General features: G+C 41.4%; 2 protein-coding genes across 2 annotated transcripts; both read right to left on the reverse strand.

The window, feature by feature from the left end:
• Positions 1–280: 280 nt before the first annotated feature.
• On the reverse strand, positions 281–7,131 carry kcna2b (potassium voltage-gated channel, shaker-related subfamily, member 2b). Its single transcript, XM_080295134.1, has 2 exons — positions 5,924–7,131; positions 281–5,226 (listed from the first exon to the last, which is right to left on the reverse strand). The coding sequence occupies exon 2, from the start codon at positions 5,120–5,122 to the stop codon at positions 3,629–3,631; it is 1,494 nt and encodes a 497-aa protein (XP_080151260.1). The 5' UTR covers positions 5,123–5,226; positions 5,924–7,131; the 3' UTR covers positions 281–3,628.
• A 7,159-nt stretch (positions 7,132–14,290) lies between these two features.
• LOC113012934 (potassium voltage-gated channel subfamily A member 3) lies at positions 14,291–20,126 on the reverse strand. The gene is made up of 2 exons (XM_026153393.2): positions 16,985–20,126; positions 14,291–15,485 (listed from the first exon to the last, which is right to left on the reverse strand). Exon 1 carries the CDS (start codon positions 19,904–19,906, stop codon positions 18,311–18,313), a length of 1,596 nt encoding a protein of 531 aa, XP_026009178.1. The 5' UTR covers positions 19,907–20,126; the 3' UTR covers positions 14,291–15,485; positions 16,985–18,310.
• Between the last annotated feature and the right edge of the window lie 6,066 nt (positions 20,127–26,192).

The raw sequence follows: 26,192 nt of genomic DNA on the forward strand, positions 1-26,192 counted from the left end.
ACACGAAACCATTTAGGTGGTGAGGGTTGATACACCTTATGTAATGGACATGAGAGCAGATGCTCCAGTAGCGGTTCCCTACGCTCTGTTACAGCTTTTTCCTTTTTGTTTTGTTTTCTTTCTCACACAAAATGATGTCACAGCCGATTTCACTATCGTTTCTGTGACAGCTGCTTATAGGACACCACGGTGTGAATCCACATGAGAAAAACACAACAGTAGCTGCATGTTAGCATAAATATATTCTTGATGTTATCAATGAGACCAGTATAATTCATAATAACTTTATAATATACATTTATTTTAAATAATGAAAGTATCTCTGAATAGATATTTTCTGTTTTTAGTTTATGTTCATAGGACATGATAAGGACAGACATTCAAATCCATATTTCTTTGGGTGTAATAATATACAGCTTGATTCTTAGTTCCTTCTTTTGCATACAATAGCAGATAAAACAATCCTTGTACATATAGTGAGCATAGACAGCTGTAAGTATAGACAACAACACAGTCAATGAGCTGAGGATTATCTTATATTTCATTCACACACGTTTTTGCCTGTCAAACAGTTGAAGAAGACAGAGCAGAGCGACTGGTGTTCTGAGAGTAACTTTGTACTGAGACAGGATTTATTTGACCAAGCTCTGCGTCAAACCTCAGTCCATCCACTTCTGAGGCTCAAAGGCAGCTAATTAATACAAAAACAGAGTGAAAAACAACAGGATTTTATCATTTCTGACAAAGCAAATCAGTTTCATGGATTTTCTATTACGCAGGAACCTACACATGGCAGAGTCTGGTTCTAAAGCATTAGGTACTTGACGACATAATCAAAGCAGCTCTAACTCTTAGATACATTTACATGGCTACAGTTGTGCAAACCCCACAATCGGCAGGTTTAGGTCCGTTGTGGCAGCGAAGTCTGTCACAGAAATGCGTCTGCCAGACATGTCCATAAGATTACATCTCTCGGGTAAGCATCTGTGTACACTGTCTGTATGTTTTAAAATGCCCAGTGTTTGTATGAATGTGTGTCCGTGTACAAGTCCACTCGTGTTGTGCAGTACAGCAAAGCCGTGTTATCCGTGACTTAGATCCTGATGTGCCACGCTGTTGGTTCCTCTGAGAGTTTGTTGTCATTTCAGGTGTTGTATGCTTGCTAAGAAGAGCAGCAAAGACAGCGTCCAGCCTAAGCCTGAAGTGACATATATACGTAGGTGTTCCTGTACACAGGAGCAGCTCATAGTAATGCAAATACACATAAGAAAAATACAAGGGAGAAAATTGCGGCAGTGTTGTCTCACTTGAATGATCATACTTCCCTTCACAGACTTTGCTCTACTTCCTTATATTTTAAGTCTTCAGTAACTTGCCTTTGCAGACACTGTAGCTTATCTCACAGGTCCACACGCACTTGTGGACATCATCACAACGGAGTGTTTCCTTTCAGTTTGCTTTGTTTAATATACTATGTGCATGTGTTTAATATATGCAGTACATAGGCTGTAAACACTGTGCTAACGCTGAGCACCATTGTCATTCTAGCCTGGAAACAAGGGGAGCAGCATTTGAGAGCAGTGACGTCAGCTTGTGTGTCTCTGAAAGCTCTACGTTTCTCTCACAGTCTCTTTGTGTCTGAGTCTATTTCTCTCTCATAAGCTCTCTCACCCACAAAATATTACACACCGAGGTTGATGGACCTATATGTTAGAGATGGCAGCACTCAGACAGATCCTTGGAGCATTACAAATACACTTGGGTGAGCAAAAACTCTGACTGATCAGCTATGAAACTCAGTGCATCCACTGAGCTGGCAGCAGACGGTGCGCTTTCACGATACATAGATACTAGGTCATGACTGCAACAGACTATAACAAATAGAAAAGTGAAGAGTTTGGGATGTTGTTAGCATCCACAGGGCGGATCATAGTGTGATATCTTTCATCTCCTATGCTGGAGGTAGCTAATAAGCTGCCACATGAACACACTACCCTCTCTAACTTAGAACTTTCCATGTATGTAATTAAGTACGTTTTCCTTTCTTTATTGTCAAATATTACTTATATTAATGCATGCACCAATGATTACTTTTGAGGACATGCAGCTTTGCAAAATCAGAACTGCAAAAGTTTTGGTTAGTTAAATATGTTGGGCCAGGGGAATGATTTCTGAAATGGGTGCAGAAACGGAAAAAAATGCATACAAAATTAACAAAAGAAAATTGATGTCTTTTACAAACCAAGATCCAATTTAGCAGGTGGTTGCACATAACAACTTTCAGAGGAAAACAAATGTTCCCTTTTCATGTCTGCCTTAGATGGAGGCCATTAAAGGATAACGCTGTGAAGCAGCTTGATTAGGTCAGATTACTCTGTTTTAACAGCTAACTGCTTAAGACGTCGTAAGCAGACTTGCAGTAAACTCAAATGCTGGCACTAAAGCTGAAGCTTAAAAATGACATATATACATTTCAGTTGATCATGAGACCTAAGCTGTGTTGATATATGCAACAGAATGTCAGCAATTTGCCCACAAAATCATTGTATCTATTCCTACACACATGGAATGCTTTGAAGTCAAGAACAGCAACGTTTATTTTGGGCAGTGATGTCAAGCTGAACACGTTTAACTGCGTGTCTAAGGTTACAGCAAAGAGGCTGGAAACTCACCCAGAACACTAAAAGAGTATTTCATTCAACATTAAGGCCATGAAAATATATGTAATAAGACCACGTTGATCATAAATTAATTATATTAAAAACACTCATTAGTAGAATACGTTAAGACATTCACTCTGTTCAGTGTTCTGCTGTTCACCTGCTAATCTGCACTAATTAGAGGCAAGAAAAGGCTTCGAGTGGAGAGAGTCACGCACCCTGCATAGACATTGTAAATCATTTTGAACTTCATCAAGAAGAAATGGCAGGAAAAGAATGTGGTGTACAGAATTACAGCAAAGCACTCATTTAGGCTGTTGGTGTCTACCTGTCTCTGATAGCTTGTACTAGACAAGATGTAGCAAGGGAATGAATACTAGTGCACATGGCCACCAGCATATTGGTGCTGCACTCTCGTTCTTTCTTTCTTAATTCGGTGTTCCCTCGAGAGAACAGCTGTGATCTGGTTGAAATGATCTTTCTGTGTATCTGGACCTCGGCAGTTAGAGCAGCAGATTAAAGCTGCCCATGAATGCTGATCGAGTGGCCTGTTTTATAAGTTATGACACGTCTGTAATATTGTTGGAATATTGTTATCATGCATCCTTTGTGCAGCAATTAGAGAAAGAAGATAAAAAAAATTAGTGGTCCTTTTATATTGTTATTATTGATTATTATGGTTAGGCTACAATTTTGCTACTGTTGGAGGCAGGATAACTACTTTCACAGGTAAGACTAACTCCATGCAAACACTAACAATGTCGTGAATACGACAGCTGACAGTTCTATAGTATGAACATGATGTGGGAGAGGATGTGGTCTTCTCTACTGACCCTTTCTCCACGTTAATCTCACTGATCTGCTCTGTACTCCTATACTGGGCCCCATACATTTATCAGTATGCGGACCTTTAGCTTCCCACTACAGTTATTGTAGATCCCAGCAGAAGTAAATCATCCGAGCTCACATTATACATCTGTACGCATCTTGGTGATGTTTACATAGTTAGTGTTGGCCAGGGTGCAGTTTCCTGTTTTCCTGGCCTCTGATCTGAAGTCCTCCATACTGTGGTTCACTGCCTCTTGGATTTCCACATAGTCAGACTTACTGAGAGTGGATCCACTGCCGCTCCGACCGCTCTTCTTCAGCTCGTCAGCTGAGCTGGCTTTAGGCACACTTGGCATATTCAGATACTGTGCCTGCTCCTCACCTTCTGTCTCTCTGTGGTAGAAGTAGTTGAAGTTTGATACAATGACCGGTACAGGCAGTGCAATAGTCAGCACACCGGCAATTGCACAGAGAGACCCCACAATCTTCCCCCCAATAGTTGTTGGGACCATGTCTCCGTAGCCTACGGTTGTCATGGAAACCACTGCCCACCAAAAGGCCTCGGGGATGCTGCTGAACTGAGAAACTGGCTCGTCTGCTTCTGCAAAGTAGACCGCACTAGAGAAGAGGATGACACCAATGAACAGGAAGAAGATGAGGAGGCCCAGCTCACGCATGCTGGCCTTCAGTGTCTGCCCTAAGATCTGGAGTCCCTTGGAATGACGTGAGAGTTTGAAGATACGAAATACCCTAACTAGACGGATGACACGGAGAATAGCCAACGACATGGCTTGCTGGCCTGCCTGGCCATCCTCTGGCCGCTCTGCTAGTTCTGTGCCGAGGGTGATGAAGTACGGGATGATTGCCACAATATCAATGATGTTCATGATGTTGCCAAAAAATCCAGTTTTGCTGGGACAGGCGAAGAACCTAACTAGGAACTCAAAAGAGAACCAGATGATGCAAAGCGTCTCAACAATGAAGAAAGGATCTGTAAAATAAAAGCTTGCAGATGGAGTGGTGGTGTTGTATGTGGACTGGAGTGAGTTATACATCTCATCTTCGTTTCGATTAAGTGGCAGTGTCTCCAGACAGAAACTGACAATAGAGATAAGAATCACCATGACAGAGATTATGGCAATGATGCGAGCTGGTCCTGAGCTCTCTGGATATTCAAACAGAAGCCACACTTGTCTCTGGAACTCGTTTTCTGGCAGAGGCCGCTCCTCCTCCCTTATAAAACCTTCATCCTCCCTGAAGATTTCCATAGCCTCTTCACCCAATTCATAAAACCGGATCTCCTCAGAAAAAATGTCAAGAGTCACGTTAACAGGCCGGCGCAGTCTCCCTCCAGACTGGTAATAATACAGAATAGCGTCAAAACTTGGTCGATTCCGATCAAAGAAGTATTCATTCCGGAGCGGATCAAAATACCTCATCCTTTTTTTAGGATCACCTAGCAGTGTCTCTGGAAACTGGGAAAGTGTCTTCAGCTGTGTCTCAAAGCGCAAGCCTGAGATGTTAATGACAACCCTCTCGCAGCATTCATGATCCGGATCCGAGTCGTAATGGTCATGAGACTGACCTGGATGTGCTGCTGCTTCATCCGCAGGGTCGCTGGTAGCGACCGTCATGATGGAAGAAGATGGGACCTGCAGCTTTCAGACCGGGCGGGGCCACGCTGGGCCACAAGTAGGTAAAGTCTCCACACACTTGTACAGTCAGGCAGATTTGCCTGCTAAAAGGAACAGACAGAAAGCAGAGGTAGGTTTAATATTAATGTGATCAGCACATGCTTCACGCTCTACTTTTTATGGGACTTTAAACGAATAACTTGTTCAGAAACTTGTATTCACTGGCAAACATTTATGATCCACTTATTTTGTCAATTCTTAAACCAAACATTTTTCAGCTGCTGTTATTTCCCAGAAAGGCCATGTTACTTCAAAGCCTTGAAAGCAGAGCATTTGAAAATAACAAGTTGGTGGGGGCAGAACCATTGGCGAGCGCTGGCTCCATTGTGTCTGTGTATTAGGTTATGAGTTCTCCCTCATATGAGCACACTGCAGGATCAATATGCAGGCTAGTAATACAGTATCCACTCTCACAGGGTGCAATTACAACCAACAAATCTGATTATGAGCTCAGTGCTCCACAGTCTCTGAGATGAGCTTCCTCTATAAATCTGGTGTTACCAGCATTTCCTACCAATGCTGAAAAAAAATCTTACCTAATTTAATAAACTTCGTAGTTTTTTCAGTAGAGAAGATTTTGGGAGATTTGTCAATTCACGTGTTTGACATAACACACATCTGTTCTGTTCATTAGCAGCTGCACAAAAGCAACGGTGGTCCACAAAAAAAACCAAAAAACTTGTTTCAGCTTTTGATTTTTAAAATAAGGTCTGAAAAAATCAATCAATCAAAAGCCCCTACCTGCTACTTTTCACAGGCACGTATTGGGCTTGTTTACAGTCTCTGTCCTCTGCTGGTAAATCTTAAGCAGAGTGCCCGGTCCTGAGTCACTCCCCTCGGTCCAAGCAGCTCCTTCCTGTCACTCATATATCATCCGAAGCTCTGGCGCTGCAGCAAGGCGGCAGTGGGAATGGGAGAGGGGACAAGGTGTGAGGATGCAGGAGTTACCTCCATCGCTTCAGTGACCAGCGGGCACATGCCGAGATGCAGCTACGCTACAGGCTGAAGCTGGTCGGGGACGACGGTGGGGGCAAGTGGTTTGCACTTAAACACACTTAAAATCCTGACATTAGTTAAATTTAACATGACACTGCCGTCGCTCAGTGAAGAAAAGATACTGTGAAAGCCGCCGAGGAGATTTAAGAAATAACGCGGAATCACCTGTTTGATTCCTAAGTTGTTTAAAAAAATGTTACTTTTTAATTATTTCAACGTAAATATCACCATCCTTTTTTTCGGATGGGGAAAATCCATATGACTACACCAGTGATGCACATCACTAAGAAACAGAATGCATTCACAACTCCATGGATGAAACCAACCCTCTGATGGCGAAATAAACTATTGCTAATAAATGTGAGTCCAAGCAGCCAAGTTCATGCATTTTCAGACATTAAATGGAAATGTTGTAGTTGACTGCAAGCGCGAGTTAGTTTGGAGGGGCAGGTGCCAGACATGCTCAAGCCATTTGCAGCCCTATCCTGTGCGGATCATGGAAATCCACAACAGTCTCCATGCACTAAACAAAGCAGCATAGCATTATCTGTCCGAGTACAGGCAGCATTATTTCAGATAGGCTAATGGCATGCAGGAATTCACCGCGATTGTCTTGTTGTTGTGCAGACGCATGTAGCCTATTAATGTTTTGTTAAATCCAGTTTTTCTCTTCTCAAAAGGTGTCTTGAGGTCGTTCGTCTATTTCTTCATATGTGCCCTTCTTCCCCTATTTGACTAATCAGTCCAGCGGCTGTGTCATCTCATCACGTCTAACTGTTTTTGAGCTGCCGGCTCTTCCCGTGTTTCTCATATTTCACCATAATTCACCATAGTAGAGATGCGTGGGCTGCAGTTAGGCATTGCAGCGCATACTAAAAGCTTCTTGTGCGCCTCGCCCCATCCCTTTGCGCTCCCCACCCCCCGACACTCCTGTCCTCACTCTTCCACATTAAAGAGGAAGCATCGCCCACTAGAGAGTGGAAGCGTTTCTAAGCAAAACACGCGCTGCTCAGAAGAGATTAAGGGGAAGAAGAAGAAGAAAAAAACCCTTAGAGGCAGAGAATGTCCGAAAAAATTTGAGCGATAAAATGTTGTTAATGACTTGGCTTCTGTTGTGTTTCCGATGTGGATATATATCCACATAACAAATTAGAATTGGGCTAAAGAGAGGCACAAAAACACTCCCTCACTGAACAACAGTGAGGGAGAATTGTAGGGGAAATTACACGTTTAAACAGCTAATGCACAAAACAACAAAATCCCAGGTGCTCAAAGTTATTTTTGACGGTCTTGAATAGTTTTGGAATTCATGTCTCTCCAATGATTATAATAGTTAATCTTTATATGTATGACATAGAAACACCCCTGTCCTGATCGCTTTGTGTGTGTGTGTGTGTGTGTGTGTGTGTGTGTGTGTGTGTGTGTGTGTGTGTGTGTGTGTGTGTGTGTGTGTGTGTGAGAAAGATTACACTTTAAAAGATTGCATTTTTAAAAATTATTCTATTTATGAAGGAAAAAACCTGTCCAAACCTGACTGGCCCTATTTAAAATAGTAGTTGCCCACCTCATTATCAACTGTGATTAAGCTCATTTGTTGAAAAGTTGAGTTCAAATTCACTTGCCATATCCAGGCCTGATTACTGCCAGACCTGCACAATCGAGAAACCCTTACATAGAACATGTCTGACAAAGTGAAAGAGATCTCAAATTGAATCACCACAATCACAATCTAAAGAAACTCAGGAACAGATGAGAAACAAAGTCACTGACATCTATCACTTTGGGTTACAAAGCCATTTCCAAGGCTTTGAGACTCCAGTAAACCACTGGTGAGAGCCATTACCCACAAATGGAGATATCCTGGAACCTTCCCAGGAGTGGCCAGCATACCAAAGTTACTCCAAGAGTAAATCAGTGACCTGGGAGGTCACCAAAGAACTGAGAACAACATCTAAAAAAAACTGCAGGGTTCACTTGCATGAGTTAAGGACAGCCTTCATGTTTCAAAAATTGGACAGGAACTGGGCAAAAGTGGCATCCATGGGAGAGCTACATAGTTAAAACCACTGAGAACACCAAGGCTCGCCTTGCATTCACCAAATAACGTCATGGTGAACCCCGAGACTTTTGGTGAAATATTTTGTGAACTGACAAGACAAGAGTTGAACTTTTTGGAAGGTTTGAGTCCCCAAACCAACACAGCATTTCATAAGAACAACATCATACCAACAGTCAGACATGGTGGTGGTAGCATGATGATCTGGGGCTCCTTTGCTGCTTCAGGACCTGGACGACTTGCTCTAAATGATGTAACCATGAATTCTGCTCTCTATCAGAAAATCCTGAAGGAGAATGTCCAGGCATCAGTTAATGCCATGAGGCTCAAGCTGACTTGGTTTATAGCTTGGATTTAAACAGCACAGCTAGGTTTGGCCCGTTCCTCTTCCCCGAAATGAAATAATCATTTTAATAACTACATCTGCAAATTGCATTTATCTAAATTTATTTGATGATCTGAAGCATGATGAAGCAAGTGTGATAAATACAAACCATAAGACATCAGGAAGGGAACAAATACTTTTTACGGTACTGCACTGTATTTGCCACTCTGGTGTTATCAGGTTCTACTGATAAATGCCCTGGAACTCTTAAATCTTCAGTTGTTTGTGAATGTAAATGAACACAGCCCATTTCTAAATGCAGGAGCAAGCCCAGCTTCCAATATCCCGCGCTGGGTGTCAGTAGAACAATGATTCATCTTCCACCACCATGTTGAAAGCAATTATCTAAACACACTTTCACTCACGGGATGAGGAAGAGTGCACGTAGAGCATGTTATAGAATATGGGATTCAGAAAGGGTCACAGTGACGTGAGGTTTATTTAAGTCTTGCAGCTGTTTTGTGTTTTTGTTTTAAGATCCAACATCAGTTTTTCATGTTAGAATTCACTGTTCTAAACCATGAATACATTTTTTAAAAATCGTTTTATTTCTTTAACCAAATAAAAAAATCATCAGCTAACTGAAGTCTTATTGGAATCCCACTATTAATTACTGTTGTACTATGTTGAAGCGATACAACGCATATCTATACTTCAGATGAAACCATATATATATATATATATATATATATATATATATATATATATATATATATATATATATATATATATATATATATATATATATATATATATATATATATATATATATATATATATATATATATATATGGAACAACATCGGAGATCTCTGTCCAGAAGAGCGCAGTCCTGGGAACAGCTAAGATACTGCGCAGGACCCTCAAGCTCCCAGGCCTCTGGTAGAGGACCCGAGCTTGAAGGATAAACCGCCCGCAGGGGCGTGCTGGGTGTTTTTTTATATATATATATATATATATATATATATATATATATATATATATATATATATATATATATATATATAAAATGCAGTGGTAACTAAAGTCTTGACCTAAATCATAAAGTTGGTATTTCCTAGCTGGTACAGTGCTGGGCTTTGAATGCCCATAGACATATAAAGTATAAACAGTTTTATATCAATGCCACACAGTTTACCCAGAGTTTGACAGACCCAAACCCCTTCCAGATAGCCAGATCCATCTCCAGTTCCCTCTTACCTTCAGGTTATGCCAAGTCTGAACCTAATAGGAGCATTGATTGTGTTTTATGTTTAGCCAAGCAGGCCAGATAAAATCTGAAAGGGAAACTTTAGATTGCTTCCCAACTATTGACCCCACATGACTGCAATAACCATGCAAACATTATTTTTCACTGTATTAAATATGTACCATGTTGTGATAGCCAGTGAATTTATTGGAGCTTATGCTCCAAAATGCTACCCAAGCACTCTGTTTTGTTTGTTTGTTTTTTCTTTCTTTCTTTTTTAGAAGATGGATTAGAGGAAGTAAATATGATGGATACAGTCTTAATACTCGGGATAACATCTAAGTGAAGAGGTTACGCAGAAACCATTATTCCTGAAAGAGAAGGGCATACGAATATTTTGAAATGATTATGGCACGACTAGGATATGTGTGTCGGACACGCACACCTAAAATCTCCAGCCTTTCTCATGCATGACTGGAAGAGTGAGAACGAGACCGAGTGAGGGAGAGAGGTTGTTTATCTAAGTTATGACAGACGACTGCAGGGAGGAGCTTTGTCCTGTGTGACCTCTGCTGGTGCTGCAGCAGGTGATATCTTACTAGATGCAACACACTCACACGTGCAGTGATGAGCTGTTGTTATCGGTACATTCCTTAACATACTGACTCCCTGTTTCTTTGTGGCTTCAAGCCCACAAAAATCCATGTGCAAAAACACACACATTTCTTTATACATGTATAAATGAATATGAATATGTTTCTGAAACTGCAGTTAATGTAAATGGAGAACAAAAATAAACGAATCTTTGTTGCAGAACTCGGCTCCTGTATGACACACCAAGGAGTTCATCAGCTTATTCTGGCCATTCATCCCTCTTTTTCCTCTCATTTTCTCCACCCACTCTTCACGTTCTCTGCATGTCTCCCCCTGGGGTCTCTCTCTATATTTAGAAAATGACCTTGCAAGTTCTATACCTGTCTGTTGAAAGCAACCGGTTTTCACGATGAGATATGTCCTTACCTCCAGAGCAGAGTGCTCCTGTATTGATTCTAGATGTGGTTTCACTTTCCGTTGTTTTCTCCACCTTAGAAAACAAGAGAAAATCAATGATCTTGCTGATCTGGAGGGTGTGGTTTAGCAAAGAGAGGAGTATACAAATGGCATGTATTCTGTATCACTAGATATTTGCTGCTGAATCTATAAGCAACATATTAAAACATCACCTTTGCATGGAGGCTCTTGGTGGCCTGACACATCCACTGAACATTCATTTTCCCTAAGGAATTTCTGAAACTGTGGGCAGCAGTTAAGTGCTCTCTGTCTGGACAATTCAGCTAAATGAACAGTTAATGTATACAAACCATAGTCTGTCAGCCACAAGCATCAAGCACCAGTCTGCCTGTAGTCTGTCTGTGTATATTTGTATTATATTACTAAGAGTTGTGGAAAAACAACTATTGGGAAAGACACCAGAGAAATGGTGGAAATTGTGTCAGGAAGAGCTTATATTTATGGATCAGAAGACACTAGATTAGGGAGGATGGAAAAAAAGCCATCAGGAAATGCAGAAATGAGGGATGCAGAAAATGAAAACAAAGGGGAGGGATGGAAGAACAGAGGTGGAGAGGGCAGCAGATAAAGGTCACGGTGACAGTGATGAGTCATGCAGCAGAATGCAGGAGCGTCTTTGTGTCTCTGTGTTAAACTGTCAGCCTCTCTACCATTTGTCTCTTTGTTTTGGCAGCAAAAGATTGCAAATGAACATCCTGCTCTTGCTTAATCTAAATCTTCTTGCAGGCCCGCATGTGTCAGACTGTGTATATTTGTATTTCTAAGGTATTTCTTTCTTTGCATTTGTATACAGAACTGGACAGGGAGTCCTGTGTTCTCTGCTACGCCTGCGGCTGAAAACTGGTACTGATCAGCCAATCAGCAGTAAGAAATAATCTGATTTTAGTGGAAGCACTAGCAACAGCATCATCATCCTTAGCAACCATCGTTTCCTGCAGTGCCAAGACTGTAGCTCTGCAAGCGAACAGGGAAATATCACACAACTGGGAGTCACTAGAGGAAAAAACAACAAGAGGCGTGTGTACTGTGTCACATGACCAGGGCATAAAATGCTTTATTATACTTTATGTTAAGAAAGTCACGAGTTTATTGTGAAAGTTCTTTTATGAAGAATTTTGAAGCTGAAATCAGTCGACACCTTCCTTTAGAACATTAGTGTGTTCACTCTAATCTGGACTCTGGTTTTAAGACAAAATGTAATCATGATTAAAAATAACAATTAGCTGTTGGTACTGTTAGAAGATGTCAAGCAGCCAATAAATAAAAAATGGTTTAAATTAACATAAAATTAAAAATGTAATCATCAACAAACTGATCTCGAAAGCATAAGCATATATTTTAGAGAATAACATTCAAATATACCAAAGTATGCAATGGCAATGATTAAAAAAGCTTACCCATGTGTTGATAATTGATAAGTCCTGGCACTCTGTGGACATAGAATTTTATTCTGTGGAGTTATTTGATTATATTTTCCGCTCATGTCTTAAACTCGTGCTGTTTCTCAAAAACAACAGACGAAAATTGAAAATTCAAATTATGAAAATCAAATGAAGTGAGAAAGATGATGTGTGAAGGCTGTATGGAGGGGATTTACTTGTAATGAGGGCTCTGTAGACCTTCTGGCTCACTGTTTACCAGCCTGGGCCTCAGCTTCTCTATTCCCATCCCTGAAAGCATTGGTTTGGGCCACAGTATGCAGCTGTTTCAGTTGCTTCATATTTATTAAGCGAGGAGCATTTTGCAGCTAATGATCCAGACTTTCCCCTAAAGTGTTAGAAGCCAAAAAAGACTCAAAAGGGAACAAATTATGGATTAAAATTTGCCCCAAAGTGCAGTGTCTCTTGTGATAATATTAACCTTGGAAAATTTATGTACATTTTGTGTCTACGACTTCTTTCCTCTGATCACAGGTGACCAGAAACATCCAAAGGGACATTCCATCATCTCCCTTCAAGATCTGTTGGCATTTTGATTGTGAAGGTTTTATACTATGTGTGTGCTGGGATGATGTTGGCTCACAATATTGAAATTGTTTCAACTTAAACTTGCTGTTCACATCGAGTCCCTGCATGGTGAAACCCAGTCTACACAGTGTACAATTCTAATAAACACACTGATACACAAAATTAGACTTTGCTAGCCTCTACCTTTCCCTGTGCACAGTTTACAGTAACACCAACAGCTCAAGAGATTAGCTCTGAAATACACCTGCAGAGGGCTGAATCTGCCACCAGCAGCCCTCCCCTGTTACTATGGAGAGTTGTTGTGCATTAGCCCTGTGGCTAGTGTGAGGTCTGATGACATCATTTTTGTGATCGGCTGCCACATTGTGCCTTCTCCTATGTTTGATACTGAAGGAACAGACAAGCAAAAGAATGAAAACAGACACAAATAGACTGTGGGGGGGATTTGCTGCGCATGTAAGAGGGGACAACCAAAGATATAGTGGTTTGATTCTTTCAGCCACACTTTTGCCAAGAGAGATGGCAGAGTGGTTAGTGAACTGGCAGGCTCGTCACAGCAATAAAGCACACTTTCTCATACACAGCATGACAGCATGATTGCTGCAAACCTTTGTTACAATGTTAATATTTACCTCTTCGCCTGGGAGATGACATGAAGTTTTCCACTGTGCTCTAACACAGCTCAGTGCTCTTTAAGGTGCAACCAGACAAACCAGGGGGCATCCAAACGTCTGACGTAGAATTAAATTTAGGAATCACCAAATGTTTCTTTCTAAATCTGTCAGAGAGACGTCTCTTTTATTTTCAATATTGCCCTTCTAGTTCATTGATGGAGTACTCCGTCATAAGCTTCCTGTCTGGTCCTGCTGCTACAGAGAGCTCTCTTTGTTCTTTCTTCTGTTGTGTTAGTGTTTTCCTGTAACCAAAGGACTCTGGGCCAGCACTGTTTTTCACTATTAAAAGACTGTCACGTTGCAAGGCTCTTCACGGGAAACACTTGTTAAACAGTGGCACATCCTGTGTGCCAACAGCATTTCTGCACACAGCAGAGTCCAGAAAAACCCATGAAATGATTGAATATTGCAGTACTGAAGGATTAAACCATTTTATATCATGTACTTAATTGCATTATATGTTGCACAGGTAAGGCAGTCACTAATTCTTTGCCCAGCTATAAAACATTTCATGTATTTTCATTCTATTAACGCTTAACTGCAAATTTAATAGGTTTCTTTTATTGAACAATTTAGAGTGAGAGAAAGGCAGAGGGATACTAAACACAGGTTGTTAGTCTCCCTTCTAGTTAACTTAAAAGTGGAAATGTACTTTGGAAATGTATTGAATCCAGACATCCCTCTGGACGTAGCTGCAGGAAGGTTTTCTGAATCTTTTCAGAGTGTCTATATTTCTACCTAAAAGCTAGTTAAACAGACCAACAAAAAGTATAAAACTTGTTCACTGATTTATTGAGGAAAATGATCCAACATTATATATCAGTAAGTGGCACTAAAACTTTGCCTTGCAACTGTAAATGAGTGCATTTTCCTTTACAATTTGGCTACTTTCAGACTCTCTACATGGGTCATGTTTAAGACAGCACAAAAATAACACAGAACAAACAAGCCGCCCCATGACAACATTTTGCCCTTTCCCATAAATCAAGAGTGCACTCTGGGAAGGAGAAAGCCGTCCAAAGGCATGTGTATGTGCTGCATGTGTCTGTGTTTGTGTCTGCATAAACGCCTTTGTATTTTCCTCCACGTACAGTATATGTCAATGGAATAGCAGCGACCAGCACATGTACATATGCGTTTGTCTCACATATTACAAATACACAACACATAGAACTAACAAAGGCAAATGACTAACAGTCGTTGAATTTGTATCACAGTTTTATAGCAGTAACTTGTGGATGGCCTTGGTTTTTGCCACTTCTGTCTTAATGTTGGTCAGCTGTTGTCCATGATGAACATCTCCTCCCGGAAAGGTGAATACAGAATGCAAAAATCCTTGATATTCCAGTAACGCGAAAGTGCTTTGCAAAATTGCTGTCTTGTTTTCTGCATCTATCCTTTTGAATTTTATATAGAAAGCATGTGGTGAAAAAGTCCGTTGCAGCTGAATCCTGTCACTGTCTCAACAACTTCTGACCCTGCGATGGTTCCATTCACAGTGCTTTAGCCTCAGCGCGGAAGCAGCTACAAAACTGCAGCTACAAAACTGGATGTTGAGTGTCCATTATAAGCTTTTCAAAACTGCATGTTGTTGCATTTTGGAATGAGCTGTGGTTCGCTGGAGGGGCGTGGCAGGGTGATTAATAGGCACAACTTGTTAATTCAGGTTCAAGGGCACCAGCATGAGCAAGAAGGCAGGGCGGGAAGAATTAGTCCAGAGAGATTTCTGTCTCAATTGCTAACTTGGCCAATCTGGCCCAACAGGAAGACCGGAGTCGCATCGCCCCTAAATGGAAAAATAAGGTCACTGCAGGCTAATGGCTAATCTAAATGCCTTCAAAATGACTCAGCTTTTCTAAGTAATTAGCACCTGTATCAAATCAATTTAGTTTGTTTACCTAAATGGGAGGCAGTCTAACTGGTTTCGTTCGGGGTTCCAGGAGGTCTGAGCAGAGAAAGAGTTCACCTAAGAGAGAAAAAGACAAAATGGGGAAGGAAAAGCAAAACTATTAGTTTTGTGGTCTCTGCAAAAGCAAAGCTACTTCTCTTCCTTCTTTTGTCTCATTAACAGTCGGGCAAGAACTGTGTAACTCTGAATAACGTCTTAGTGAGGAGAGCGTTAAGGACAGGAAATTAAAGTCTGACAGACATGATTGTAACTCTCAAGTGACCTGTGTCGACTTGAAATTAGCAGAAGTGAACAAAAATTGAAAGGATGAGTGCACTGCAGTGTGCAATGTCTCTAACAATCGTGTGGATTATTAGAGGCTCGGGAAATAAAGGCTTCCAGACTGGCCAATCCAGTTAGGTGAAAAACAAGTGGCTCCCATTTCTGCTTATTCACTTTCTGATCTATTAGTGTTTTCCTCTGCTAGAGATTTTATGTAACATGAGAAATGAGCAGGCTTCCAACTGATGATCAATATGGAGCTCACCACTGAAAAAATATAAAAATGCCAGGGATCAAATTGAAAACTTATAATCAATCAACGAAAAGGTTTAATCTGAGGCACCTCCCACTTTGCCTTTTAGGGTGTCCCTCCAAATGAAGCTACCATGATTATCACTAACTGGAAAGGTACACAAAAGATGTAATTTTGTGTAATCATTTAATTGCGTAGTCAATAGTTTAAGAATAATTATATTTCCCTTGTCCTGGCTTTCGAAAGTTTTATCTCTGCCTCACTCTCGTCTCTGCTTTCTGTTAAGTGACCAGAGTCAGGGCGGACACTGGGCATAAACAGACATAAATCTGGAGGATCATCAGTGCAACGGTATCAAAGATAGGACTGTGTTACATGAAAACGCACGAGTATTTTAAGACTTTTAAGACCAAGCAAACAACAGAAAACCCCCATTACAGATTCCATTTCTTACTTTTTAAATAATTACAATGTATTCAGTTATTACAAGTACAAGCCTTCTTTTTTTCTCTTGCTTTCTAATATCACATCCCCTTCATATCCATGAGAAATGACAAAGGTCACAAAGCACCTGTTCAATTAGGAGATTACGGCCACCAGGGGGCAGCACAGTACACAACCTGTGTGAGCACGCCTTCGGTGTTCTTACTCATTTCTTAGACAGCGTCAGCCGAAGGTGAAAGACACGAGGATCACAAATCCTGCACAAAGACTGACGAGGGTCTAAACATTAAAACACATACATGCATGCATGACATCACTACACTGTTCGATGAAGGACGAAAGCCAAAAAACCTTCTTACGTCACAATAACGATATAAAATGGATTTGTAGATAACTGACTGGCCTTTAACCTGAGTGCAGGTTAATTTAGCGTCAGTGCGTCTCGTGATGATAACTTGTTAGATTGAAATGACCTGCCTGAACTTTCCATTCAGTAAATTGTAAATCTCCAAACAACAAAAGCCGCGGGTCTTATGTTATGACTTACGCCACAGTGATCGTTCAGAATGAGACGAGCACCACAGTGCTTAGAACTTACCAGCTGTTTTAGTGGGAGAACAGCAGCCTCTGCTGAACGCCGACAGCAGCGCACTCAGGGCAGCCAGACAATGTGCTCCCAGTCCATTCACAATTTCCTCACATGTCTCTTCTTCGGCCTCTCTTGACAGACAGCTTTGGAGCTATCTGTGTCGAGCCTGTGCTGTTTTGTAGGACTGTTGTGATTAACAACCTCCTTGGTGGGATTTGTTTCGTGTCGTTGTTCTGGTCACTGGGGGGGCTTGCAGATTAGCGTGTTTGGGCGTCTATTTTTTATGCAGCGAAGCACGGTGCCCCAACATCCTTCTTACACACCGAAGACAACCCATTAAGATGAAAATCTTCAATATTGCTTCCAAGCAATCTGGGAGGTTACTGTGGAAACAAAGGTGCCATGGTAACGGTGACTGGGTGGGTTACCGAGGTAACGACCGTCGCCATGGAGACTGCATCACAGTGGGCTATATTCGAGGCATCCGAAAAGAGACACGCTCCATCTTTGATCACTGTTTGTGTGCGCAAAAAAAAAAAGCTCAGTGTTTCTTCGCTGCACGTGTGTCTTGCATCGATAATGAGAGCTGGAGTCGGCTGGCCCCTGTGTTTACATGTCGCCGTTTAACCATTAAAATAGCCAACCAGGAGAATGCATACAAAGAAATTGTTGGGAATTCTTATATATATGTTTTTTTTTAAAGAGAATAGCATTTGGACTAGACTTTAACGCACAATAAAGGCATAGCACAAAACGCTCTAATTGAGATATTATATGCTGAACTGTGTTTTTCAGACGTCACATGTGTTTAAACACGCACACACAAACATATTTAAATGATTCTGGATATTATACATAGCCGATGATGGACGGGTCACGACCCATAACGCATGTTAATACAATGTGAGTGCCCTTCAAGTATTATACATTTGTGCACATCTGTCACAGTTATACAGCTTCTATGTCTACCTGTTGTGAAACATATACTCACTATTGCCCGACTCACAACAGGTCAACCCCCCTCACTCAGAGAAGAATGGTAGGCCTAAAACTTTATAAGGAGCTCTTCATCTTCTTACAAGCGCGAATGGAACCACACAGAATTATGAATTCATACCACTGAAATGAAAAATCCCGATTCTTTGAATGGACAGCAAAGCAGCATCTCTGAACGTACAGGTTTCGTTCTTTCGCTTCTTTTTTCTGTTTTTTTTTTTCTTCTTCTTTCTTTCTGATCTACAGCTGCTTCCACACGCTGGTGCGCAACGGCAGAACCAGCTGTGTGTTGATTCGTCACCACGTCCTGTGTTCAATGTTATGGCTCTAAAATAATGGCTACACGTCGGTGAAAATCTTTTTGTTTATATTCACACAATTCTGCGAGTTGTTCTGAGCGGTAGTGGGGAAGTTGGGCTGCTGTTTGAACGTGCTGTTTATCCCGTGCTCTTCTATCACCATGTACTCGCTCTTGCTGAGTGAAGAAGAAGAGCGAGTCTTCCTCAGCTCCTCGGTGTCTGCTAAAGGCTGACAGCTGCCCACGTGCAAGTACTGTGCCTGCTCCTCGCCCTCCGTTTCTCTGTGGTAGAAATAATTAAAATTGGAGACGATGACAGGTACAGGCAGGGCAATAGTCAGCACGCCAGCAATTGCGCACAAAGACCCCACAATCTTTCCCCCAATTGTCACGGGGTGCATGTCTCCGTAGCCCACTGTGGTCATGGTGACAACAGCCCACCAGAATGCGTCCGGGATGCTGTTGAAACCCGATTCTGGGTCGTCTGCCTCAGCAAAGTAGACAGCACTGGAGAAGAGGATGACACCGATGAATAAGAAGAAGATGAGCAGGCCCAGCTCACGCATACTGGCCTTTAGAGTCTGTCCTAAAATCTGAAGCCCCTTAGAGTGACGCGACAGTTTGAAGATACGGAACACCCGAACAAGCCTAATTACGCGCAGAATGGCTAAAGACATGGCCTGCTGTCCGTTCCCTTGTCTTTCTGCCAGCTCTGTGCCCAGTGTGATGAAATAGGGAACAATGGCCACAATGTCTATAATGTTCATAATATTTTTGGAGAACGTGGCCTTACTCGGGCATGCAAAGAAGCGCACTAGCAGCTCGAATGAGAACCAGATTATACACAACGTCTCCACGACAAAGAAGGGGTCCGAGAACGGGCTGATGAAATAGGGGAGTGTGCCATTTATCACAGGCGCAATGGTGATTGGATCCCTGTTCTCATCCCTGAACTCCGGCAATGTCTCTAAGCAGAAAATGACAATGGAGATGAGAATGACCAAGACTGAGACTATTGCGATTCCCCGGGCGGGACCAGAGCTCTCTGGGTACTCAAAAAGCAGCCACACCTGTCTTTGAAATTCATTCTCAGGCAACGGTCGCTCCTCCTCCTTTATGAAACCCTCATCCTCCCTGAACTTCTCCATAGCCTCCTCGCCCAGCTCGTAGAAGCGTATCTCCTCAGAAAAAATGTCAATGGGCACATTCACAGGTCTTCTTATGCGTCCGCCAGACTGGTAGTAATAGAGGATGGCATCAAAGCTGGGTCTGTTCCGATCGAAAAAGTATTCATTCCTGAGGGGATCAAAGTACCTCATCCTCTTCTTGGGGTCACCCAGCAGCGTCTCTGGAAACTGCGAGAGAGTCTTTAGCTGCGTTTCAAATCGTAACCCTGAGATGTTGATGACCACCCTCTCGCAGCATTCGTGATCCGGTTCATAACGGTCCAGAGAGTGGTGGCCCGGGAGAGCCGCTGACTCTTCTAGCATGTTGTCACAAGCCACAACAGTCATCACGTCGGCTTCTGTCTCGGTGTATCCGTGGTTCACCAGGTTGTCGCCCCGGGTTTTGGTTGCGCTTGGCGGGGGTGATTGAAGGAGGCTGAGGTGGTCGTCCATGCGCGGTTGAAGACGCATACAGGGGCGGCCGCCTCGCCCCCTCCGCGGACCCCGGTCAACCACAGCCGTCGCCACCACAGCCTTGTCTCCTCTACGTCTCTCTCACTTTCTTCTCTCGCTTCACTTTCACTCCCCACTGTTGCTCTTCCCGCCCACGAGGAAAGATCTGGGTTTATAAACAGCCCTTCCACCCGCCCACGACGCGCCAGCGCTGGGTAACTTCACCCTCCTCCTCCAATCGTTGGACGCTCCTTTATACAGAAAAAGCAACAGACGGGCGTCACTCAGCACATCGTTTGGGCGTGCCCACCTTCTTCTACCCCTCTCCCGTCTTCTAGACGCGCGCTGACACACACAGACTCTCTCTCACACACTTGGCGAGTACAAACAGTCTCCTTTTAAACAAGGTCATTGCCCATAGATGGGATATTTTCAAATAGGCTGCTCATGAATATATCACAGCTTCATTTCCACTCGAAAGTATCATAAAAGATGCACCAGCACCAGAAATAAATTAGGGTGTGTCCTGGTAAAGTACTGCACCTAATTCTGCAGGCGATAATATTATTTAAATTAGGCTCAAGGAAAATGGTTAACGATTGATATCCCGTCTGAAATCTGAGAGATAATTAATGCCGAGTCCCAATGGTACGTGTTAAAGTGATGATCAGCGAGCGCGGGGATGAGAAAGACAGGAGGTAGTTCGGTCAGGTCGATGTGTGATGAATACATAACAGCAGCAGCATAAAATTAAATTCAATGTTTGGTGAAAAGCTTAAAAAGAAGCAAGTGCCGAAGAAATCATTATTAATAAGACATTAAGAGACACGCAGATCCTACCTCAGCTCATATGATACAAGGTCAGGTGACCTTTATAATCAGACCTATCCCAGGACAGTGCTGTGTACTGTACCTGCCCTTTTGACATTCATCATTATTTATTGTCAAAAGGCAATCTGAAACGTGACTTTTCCCCCCACTGCTAAAACTGACCACATATGGGAAACTTCTAGTAAGGGGATGTGTGTGACTGACAAGCAAGCTCATGTTATCATTATCCAGTATGGCAGGAAAACGACAAGCAAATAGAAATTCTAACATTTTTTATTGCTTCAGACAGTGTTGTATAATTTCAGTGTACAGTTTCCAGGTGTCACTTGAGTGGTTGCTGTCCGAGGTACTGAAAGGGAGGGGGGGGGGGTGACTATTCAAACTATTCATTTATATTATTGTGTGTTTGTTTTTAAGTCAAGTATGTCTGAGGCAGAACCTTAAACACAGGTTTAAACCCACTCTTTGCTTGAATCAGCACTTGCATCAAACAGTCCTTTGACACAGCTGCTAAAACTGATCATGAATTACTCAAAGACTCAGTGCAGCTTCTCTTATCTATTTTTTCATGTTGTCATTTTGAACTACGTTGAGATAAACATTTACATTGGCTTCATTTCTTAATGTTTAACATTTAAAGGGGTACAGCCAACTACTGAGTCAGATATGTCAACCTTCACGTTACCACGCAAACACACCGTTATAAGTACCTTTAAATGCTAAACTAAACCGATAAATTAACTAAATAAACAACAAAGGTTGCATCATAGTTTGGGCCACTGTATAGCACTCACCTCAAATAAAGTGACTACACCCAAAATACCTTACAGACAATTTCACTACAAAAGCTTTGAAAAGACGCAAAATTACCATAAAATAACTGTCATATCTAACAAAGCAAAAAACCAAACAAAAAACACCATTATTATTATTATTATTATTATTATTATTATTATTATTATTATTATTATGTGAAAACACAATCTAAAGGACACATACAGCAATTAGGCTCAACCATGCCATACACAACAATACATAAGTATCAGTTTTATTCTACATATGGTCTCAATAAGTCTCAGAAGTAAATGAATCAATATTTACTTCATGTTTCTCCTGACGTGCAGAAAACATTCAATCCCAGGTTATCAGATATTCTGCTGTATCAACTTACTTAGCCCAGATTTTTCTTTGGCAAGCAACTCGTTTTCATATCTTAGTGAAGACATCTAATTGACATATTGCTTTCCCTAGCCACTTACCCTAACCCTAACCATCAAAAATAAATACCTAACCATTAACCATTAAGAAATTGCAGATTTTCCAAGCAGTTTCACAGCAGGGCAACGTGATGATGCGATGGTTATCACTTTCATCTCATGGCTCGGGTGTTTCTCTTTTGGATTTGCAGACTTTCCCTCTCCCTGTACTCCTGCTTCCTTTCACATTCCATACCTTGGCTCTCATTCAGTGGAGTAGATGTGAGAGTTTCCAAAGCTTGCCCGAGCTAAATAAACTCAGAAAGCTTCAAAAACACATTTTGCCCTTCATTATTTGGAGATTTGTCAAGCTGCTTTTTGCTGTCCATTTTTAAATAAGGGTCATGAAGATGGATGTCCACTTAGGTTACACATGGCCTGCTTATATATTTATAGCTGTTACCAAATATTTGCTTGACCATCTATAAGGTGCAGGTACAGCAGAGAAAGGCTTGGGATTGGAGAGAATTTCACTTTGTCATTGGAAAGATCAAAGGTTACAAGAAATGAGGACAGTCCCTGAAGGGCAGGACATTGTGCTGTTTCACACTTCTACAAAGAGCTGCTCTGGATTTGGGGATAAATGTAGAAATAAGAGAACACTCGTGCAAACATCACTGTGCACGTATGTGCCTGTATACTTGTGTACGTTCGTCTTTGTTATGTGGGTGTGGGTGGGTGTTGGTGGATGTGAGCTGAAAATAAAATGAGATGAATGCATGAAAGAATGAAAGCTGCCTGCTTTAGCAAACTGTATCTGAGAACAGAAGAAACACCAGATACACATAGTGTCATTAAGATTTTAAGAGCTCTCTTTTAACACCTTGGGAATGCTAAAGCTCTTTTTGTGCCCTCACTCCCTGAACATCTTAGCCTCAGACAACATTTCAACAAGTGGAAGGAAGAAAGAAACCAAAGGGAGGAAAGAGACCTAATTGTAAGCTATGCAACTGTGAAAGATGGCAGTGCTTGGTGCTCATGAACACCTGCTTCCTCCAGATTAAATTAAATGAGCATTAGATATGTGGACTAATCTGAAATTCCCCCATCAACAATCTGTAGAAACACCCACCCAGATCCTCACACACTATTTGCACTGAGCTTTTCTGGAAGCATAGAGTATTTTTACATCCATTTACATAACACTTATTTGAAACAGACCTACCTTAAATATAACGACTAATCATATAGTAAAACCAACCAATGGTGTCTTTTTTTATTACCACTCTGAGGGCCTAAGTGGATTTCAAATAAATAAACTGTGAAACTTGCAGAGACTAACCTTTCCATAGAAGAAGTGAGTTAGCAGGGAGAGCGACAGAGAGCACGGCAGTAAAACCTGATGCTCATAACATCCCCTCCCTTCTCTCAGAGGCAGAAACCTTCAGCTTTCAGGTTCCTCTTCTGTGGAACCAGCTCTCAGTTTGGATTGGGGAGACAAACCCCGCTCTACTCTTAAGATTACGTTTAAACTTTCCTTTTTGACAAAGCATACACTTATAGGGCCGGATCAGGTCACCCTGAATCCTCCCTTAGTTACTTTGCAATAGGCTTAGGCTGCCTGGGGTTTCCCATGATGCACTGAGTGCTTCTTATTCACTTTGTGCTCACGACTCTGCATTTAATCATTAGGTGTCATTCATCTTTGGCTCTCTTCCACAGTCATGGATGGCTGTCCCTCACTGGCCTTAGCTCAGTCGGAGGTTTCTACCTGTTAAAAGGGAGTTTTTTTCATCTGATTGTTTTCTCTGCATTATAGTAAAGTCTTTACCTTCAGTGTAAGGCACCTTGAGGTGACTGATTTGTGATTATATAAATACAACTGAATATAATTTAGACCTATACATTAGAAGAGGAAATTACTGTAACAGACACTTTTCTTAGTGTAGATATTTAATCAATTAAGCATTTAAAGTTAATAAATTTAAAGTTAATAAATTTAAAGTTAATAAATTAAGGAAAAAACACATTTTTGCAGATTAAGCTGCCTAACAACTGATAGCTCCTTGAGTCAGGTGACATTTATTTATTTTTATGCAATTATAGTCCAATAAATACATTATAATGAACCATAACGTATTTCTGACTGGGGCCATTGCTTCACTATAAATACAACGACGTCTGTTTGGTTGATTATATTCTTAAAGTTAAAAGTAATATTTTTAATAGAAGAATGTTTCGGCAGTTTAGTTTTGGTAGTATAGATTCATGTAGTAAAGGATCTGACTGCTGAACAGAAGATGTTGTTTTTATTTATTTTTCATTATTATTTTCTAGAAGCTCAACTTTAAATTGACTGATTTAATATAAGCAGTACAGACAGGGGATTTCTGCAAATGTTAAAAGTTATATTTGGTAAATGTTATATTTTGGCACGTCTGTGTATGACAATAACTGAAATGTGTTTAATGAGCGTAATGCAAACCTATTAGATAGGATGTAGACTCTGTCTTCTTATTGAGGCCACATTGAAGCTGTCTTGTATTAAAAAGGCCAGTCAGTCCACAGAGAAAAAGCTCAGGGACCGCCGAAGGGCTTTCTAATGTGGTTTCCACTCCCCATGTTAAATATAGGACCACCCCAACTCCCATATCAACCTACGAAATTAGGCTACCTTGCGAATTGCACTCGAATTCTTCGAACTGGACTGAAAGGCGAGGAAACAAGAGCAAAGAGCAAGTGAGAGAGAACTGGGTCGGTTTGCATGAGGAACAGGTTTGCTGCTTGAGGTCGTGGAAATCTGGTTACATTTGAGTAATTGCTCTATTTGGTTCTTCTACAAGGGATGCATAGCAGCCACCTTTCATGCAGCTTCTGGGGAAAATAGTGAATTTAATATTTTACTTAAAATTAAATAAAAAACTGTGACACATCTCATATCTGGCACGCCATCCCAAGATTTTCATCTCTGATCTCATAATCATGATCTCATCTTGTGTTTTCTCTTATCCTCAGGAAATGTTTTTATTTGTCTGATTACCACCAACAACACCAGTGCCATTGTTGCTGCAGTGTTATCTCCCTGGAACTGTAGAAAAAGTTTGGTTTTTAGATATAAATCTCAGGAGAGGCCTTAGTTAGTCAAGCTACGCAGGATTTATGTACAAATTATACATTTTTATGACCTTTACTATTTTTCTCCTGTAAACATTTTTCAGATTACTACATTTTTAAATCAGCCTTGAATATCCTAATTAAAGCAACCATTGTCTTGAGCCCGAGTGTTTTTAACCCTTTGAATCTACTAGTATCTGTATTATAAATGAGAAACAGATTCTGTGGACTCCACTTTTACAAGCAGTGCCTTCCCGTTACTCACCCAGTGACATGTCCACCACAATCCCACATCCTTTTCCTATACACATGCGCATAAACTGTAAAAGCACTTCGGGGCACTGTAAATAGATGTTTGCTAATGAAGACGAGGCCCATATGGAAAAAGAACTTTTATGTGTGCACTAATTAATCAACTGTTCATATTTGCATAACGACAGATATCGGGGCTGAAGTGCAGCTGCACATGACAAAGACCAAGAGGAGGTCGACAGGAGGAGAAACAACGAGGCCAGGGCCATCTGTAGAACAAAGGCTGACTGGAAAGGAGCCACATCAGGTCCTGCTGTAACCCCAGCAACGGAGAGAGGGATGTGGGGGGAAAGGGTCGGCACAGAGGGAGGAACACAGCTGAATCTCGGCTGGCTGTGACACTTTGTGTTTTTTTTAAACCTGATGATTGCCTTCTCTCAGCAGGCAGAAACAAAGAGATAAACAAACATGGGCATTGGGATAAAGGATGGATGTGGACTACCACACATGACTGCACTCATTTTTTTAAAAAGGAAAGGGAAACACACACGTTTAAACACACTTTGGTTCCATCCGAAAACTGACTTTCCTGCTAAATGAATCTGCTTTTTTTGAGAGTTCAAACATGACTGGAGCATCATAAATATGAAGATGTAGCGGCAGGCGATATGTATGCATAATAGATGCAGTCCTACCAGAGCATATCAGCTGTACCACTAAGAGAGAAGGGGTTCCCTGCTTCACACATCAACCATCAGTCCTATTTCGACACAAAATGAGGACAGAAAATGACAAAAAAAAACGTTGTAGGAAAAAGTACAGCAAGAATGAAGTTGACTAAACCGAGGGCTCTGGTGTGTTACCCACTTAAAGCGATCACACAGGACTTTGATGAATTATAAAACCTTGTA

The sequence above is a fragment of the Astatotilapia calliptera genome, chromosome 20 (assembly GCF_964374335.1).
Source record: "Astatotilapia calliptera chromosome 20, fAstCal68.1, whole genome shotgun sequence".
Classification (NCBI taxonomy): Eukaryota; Metazoa; Chordata; class Actinopteri; order Cichliformes; family Cichlidae; genus Astatotilapia; species Astatotilapia calliptera.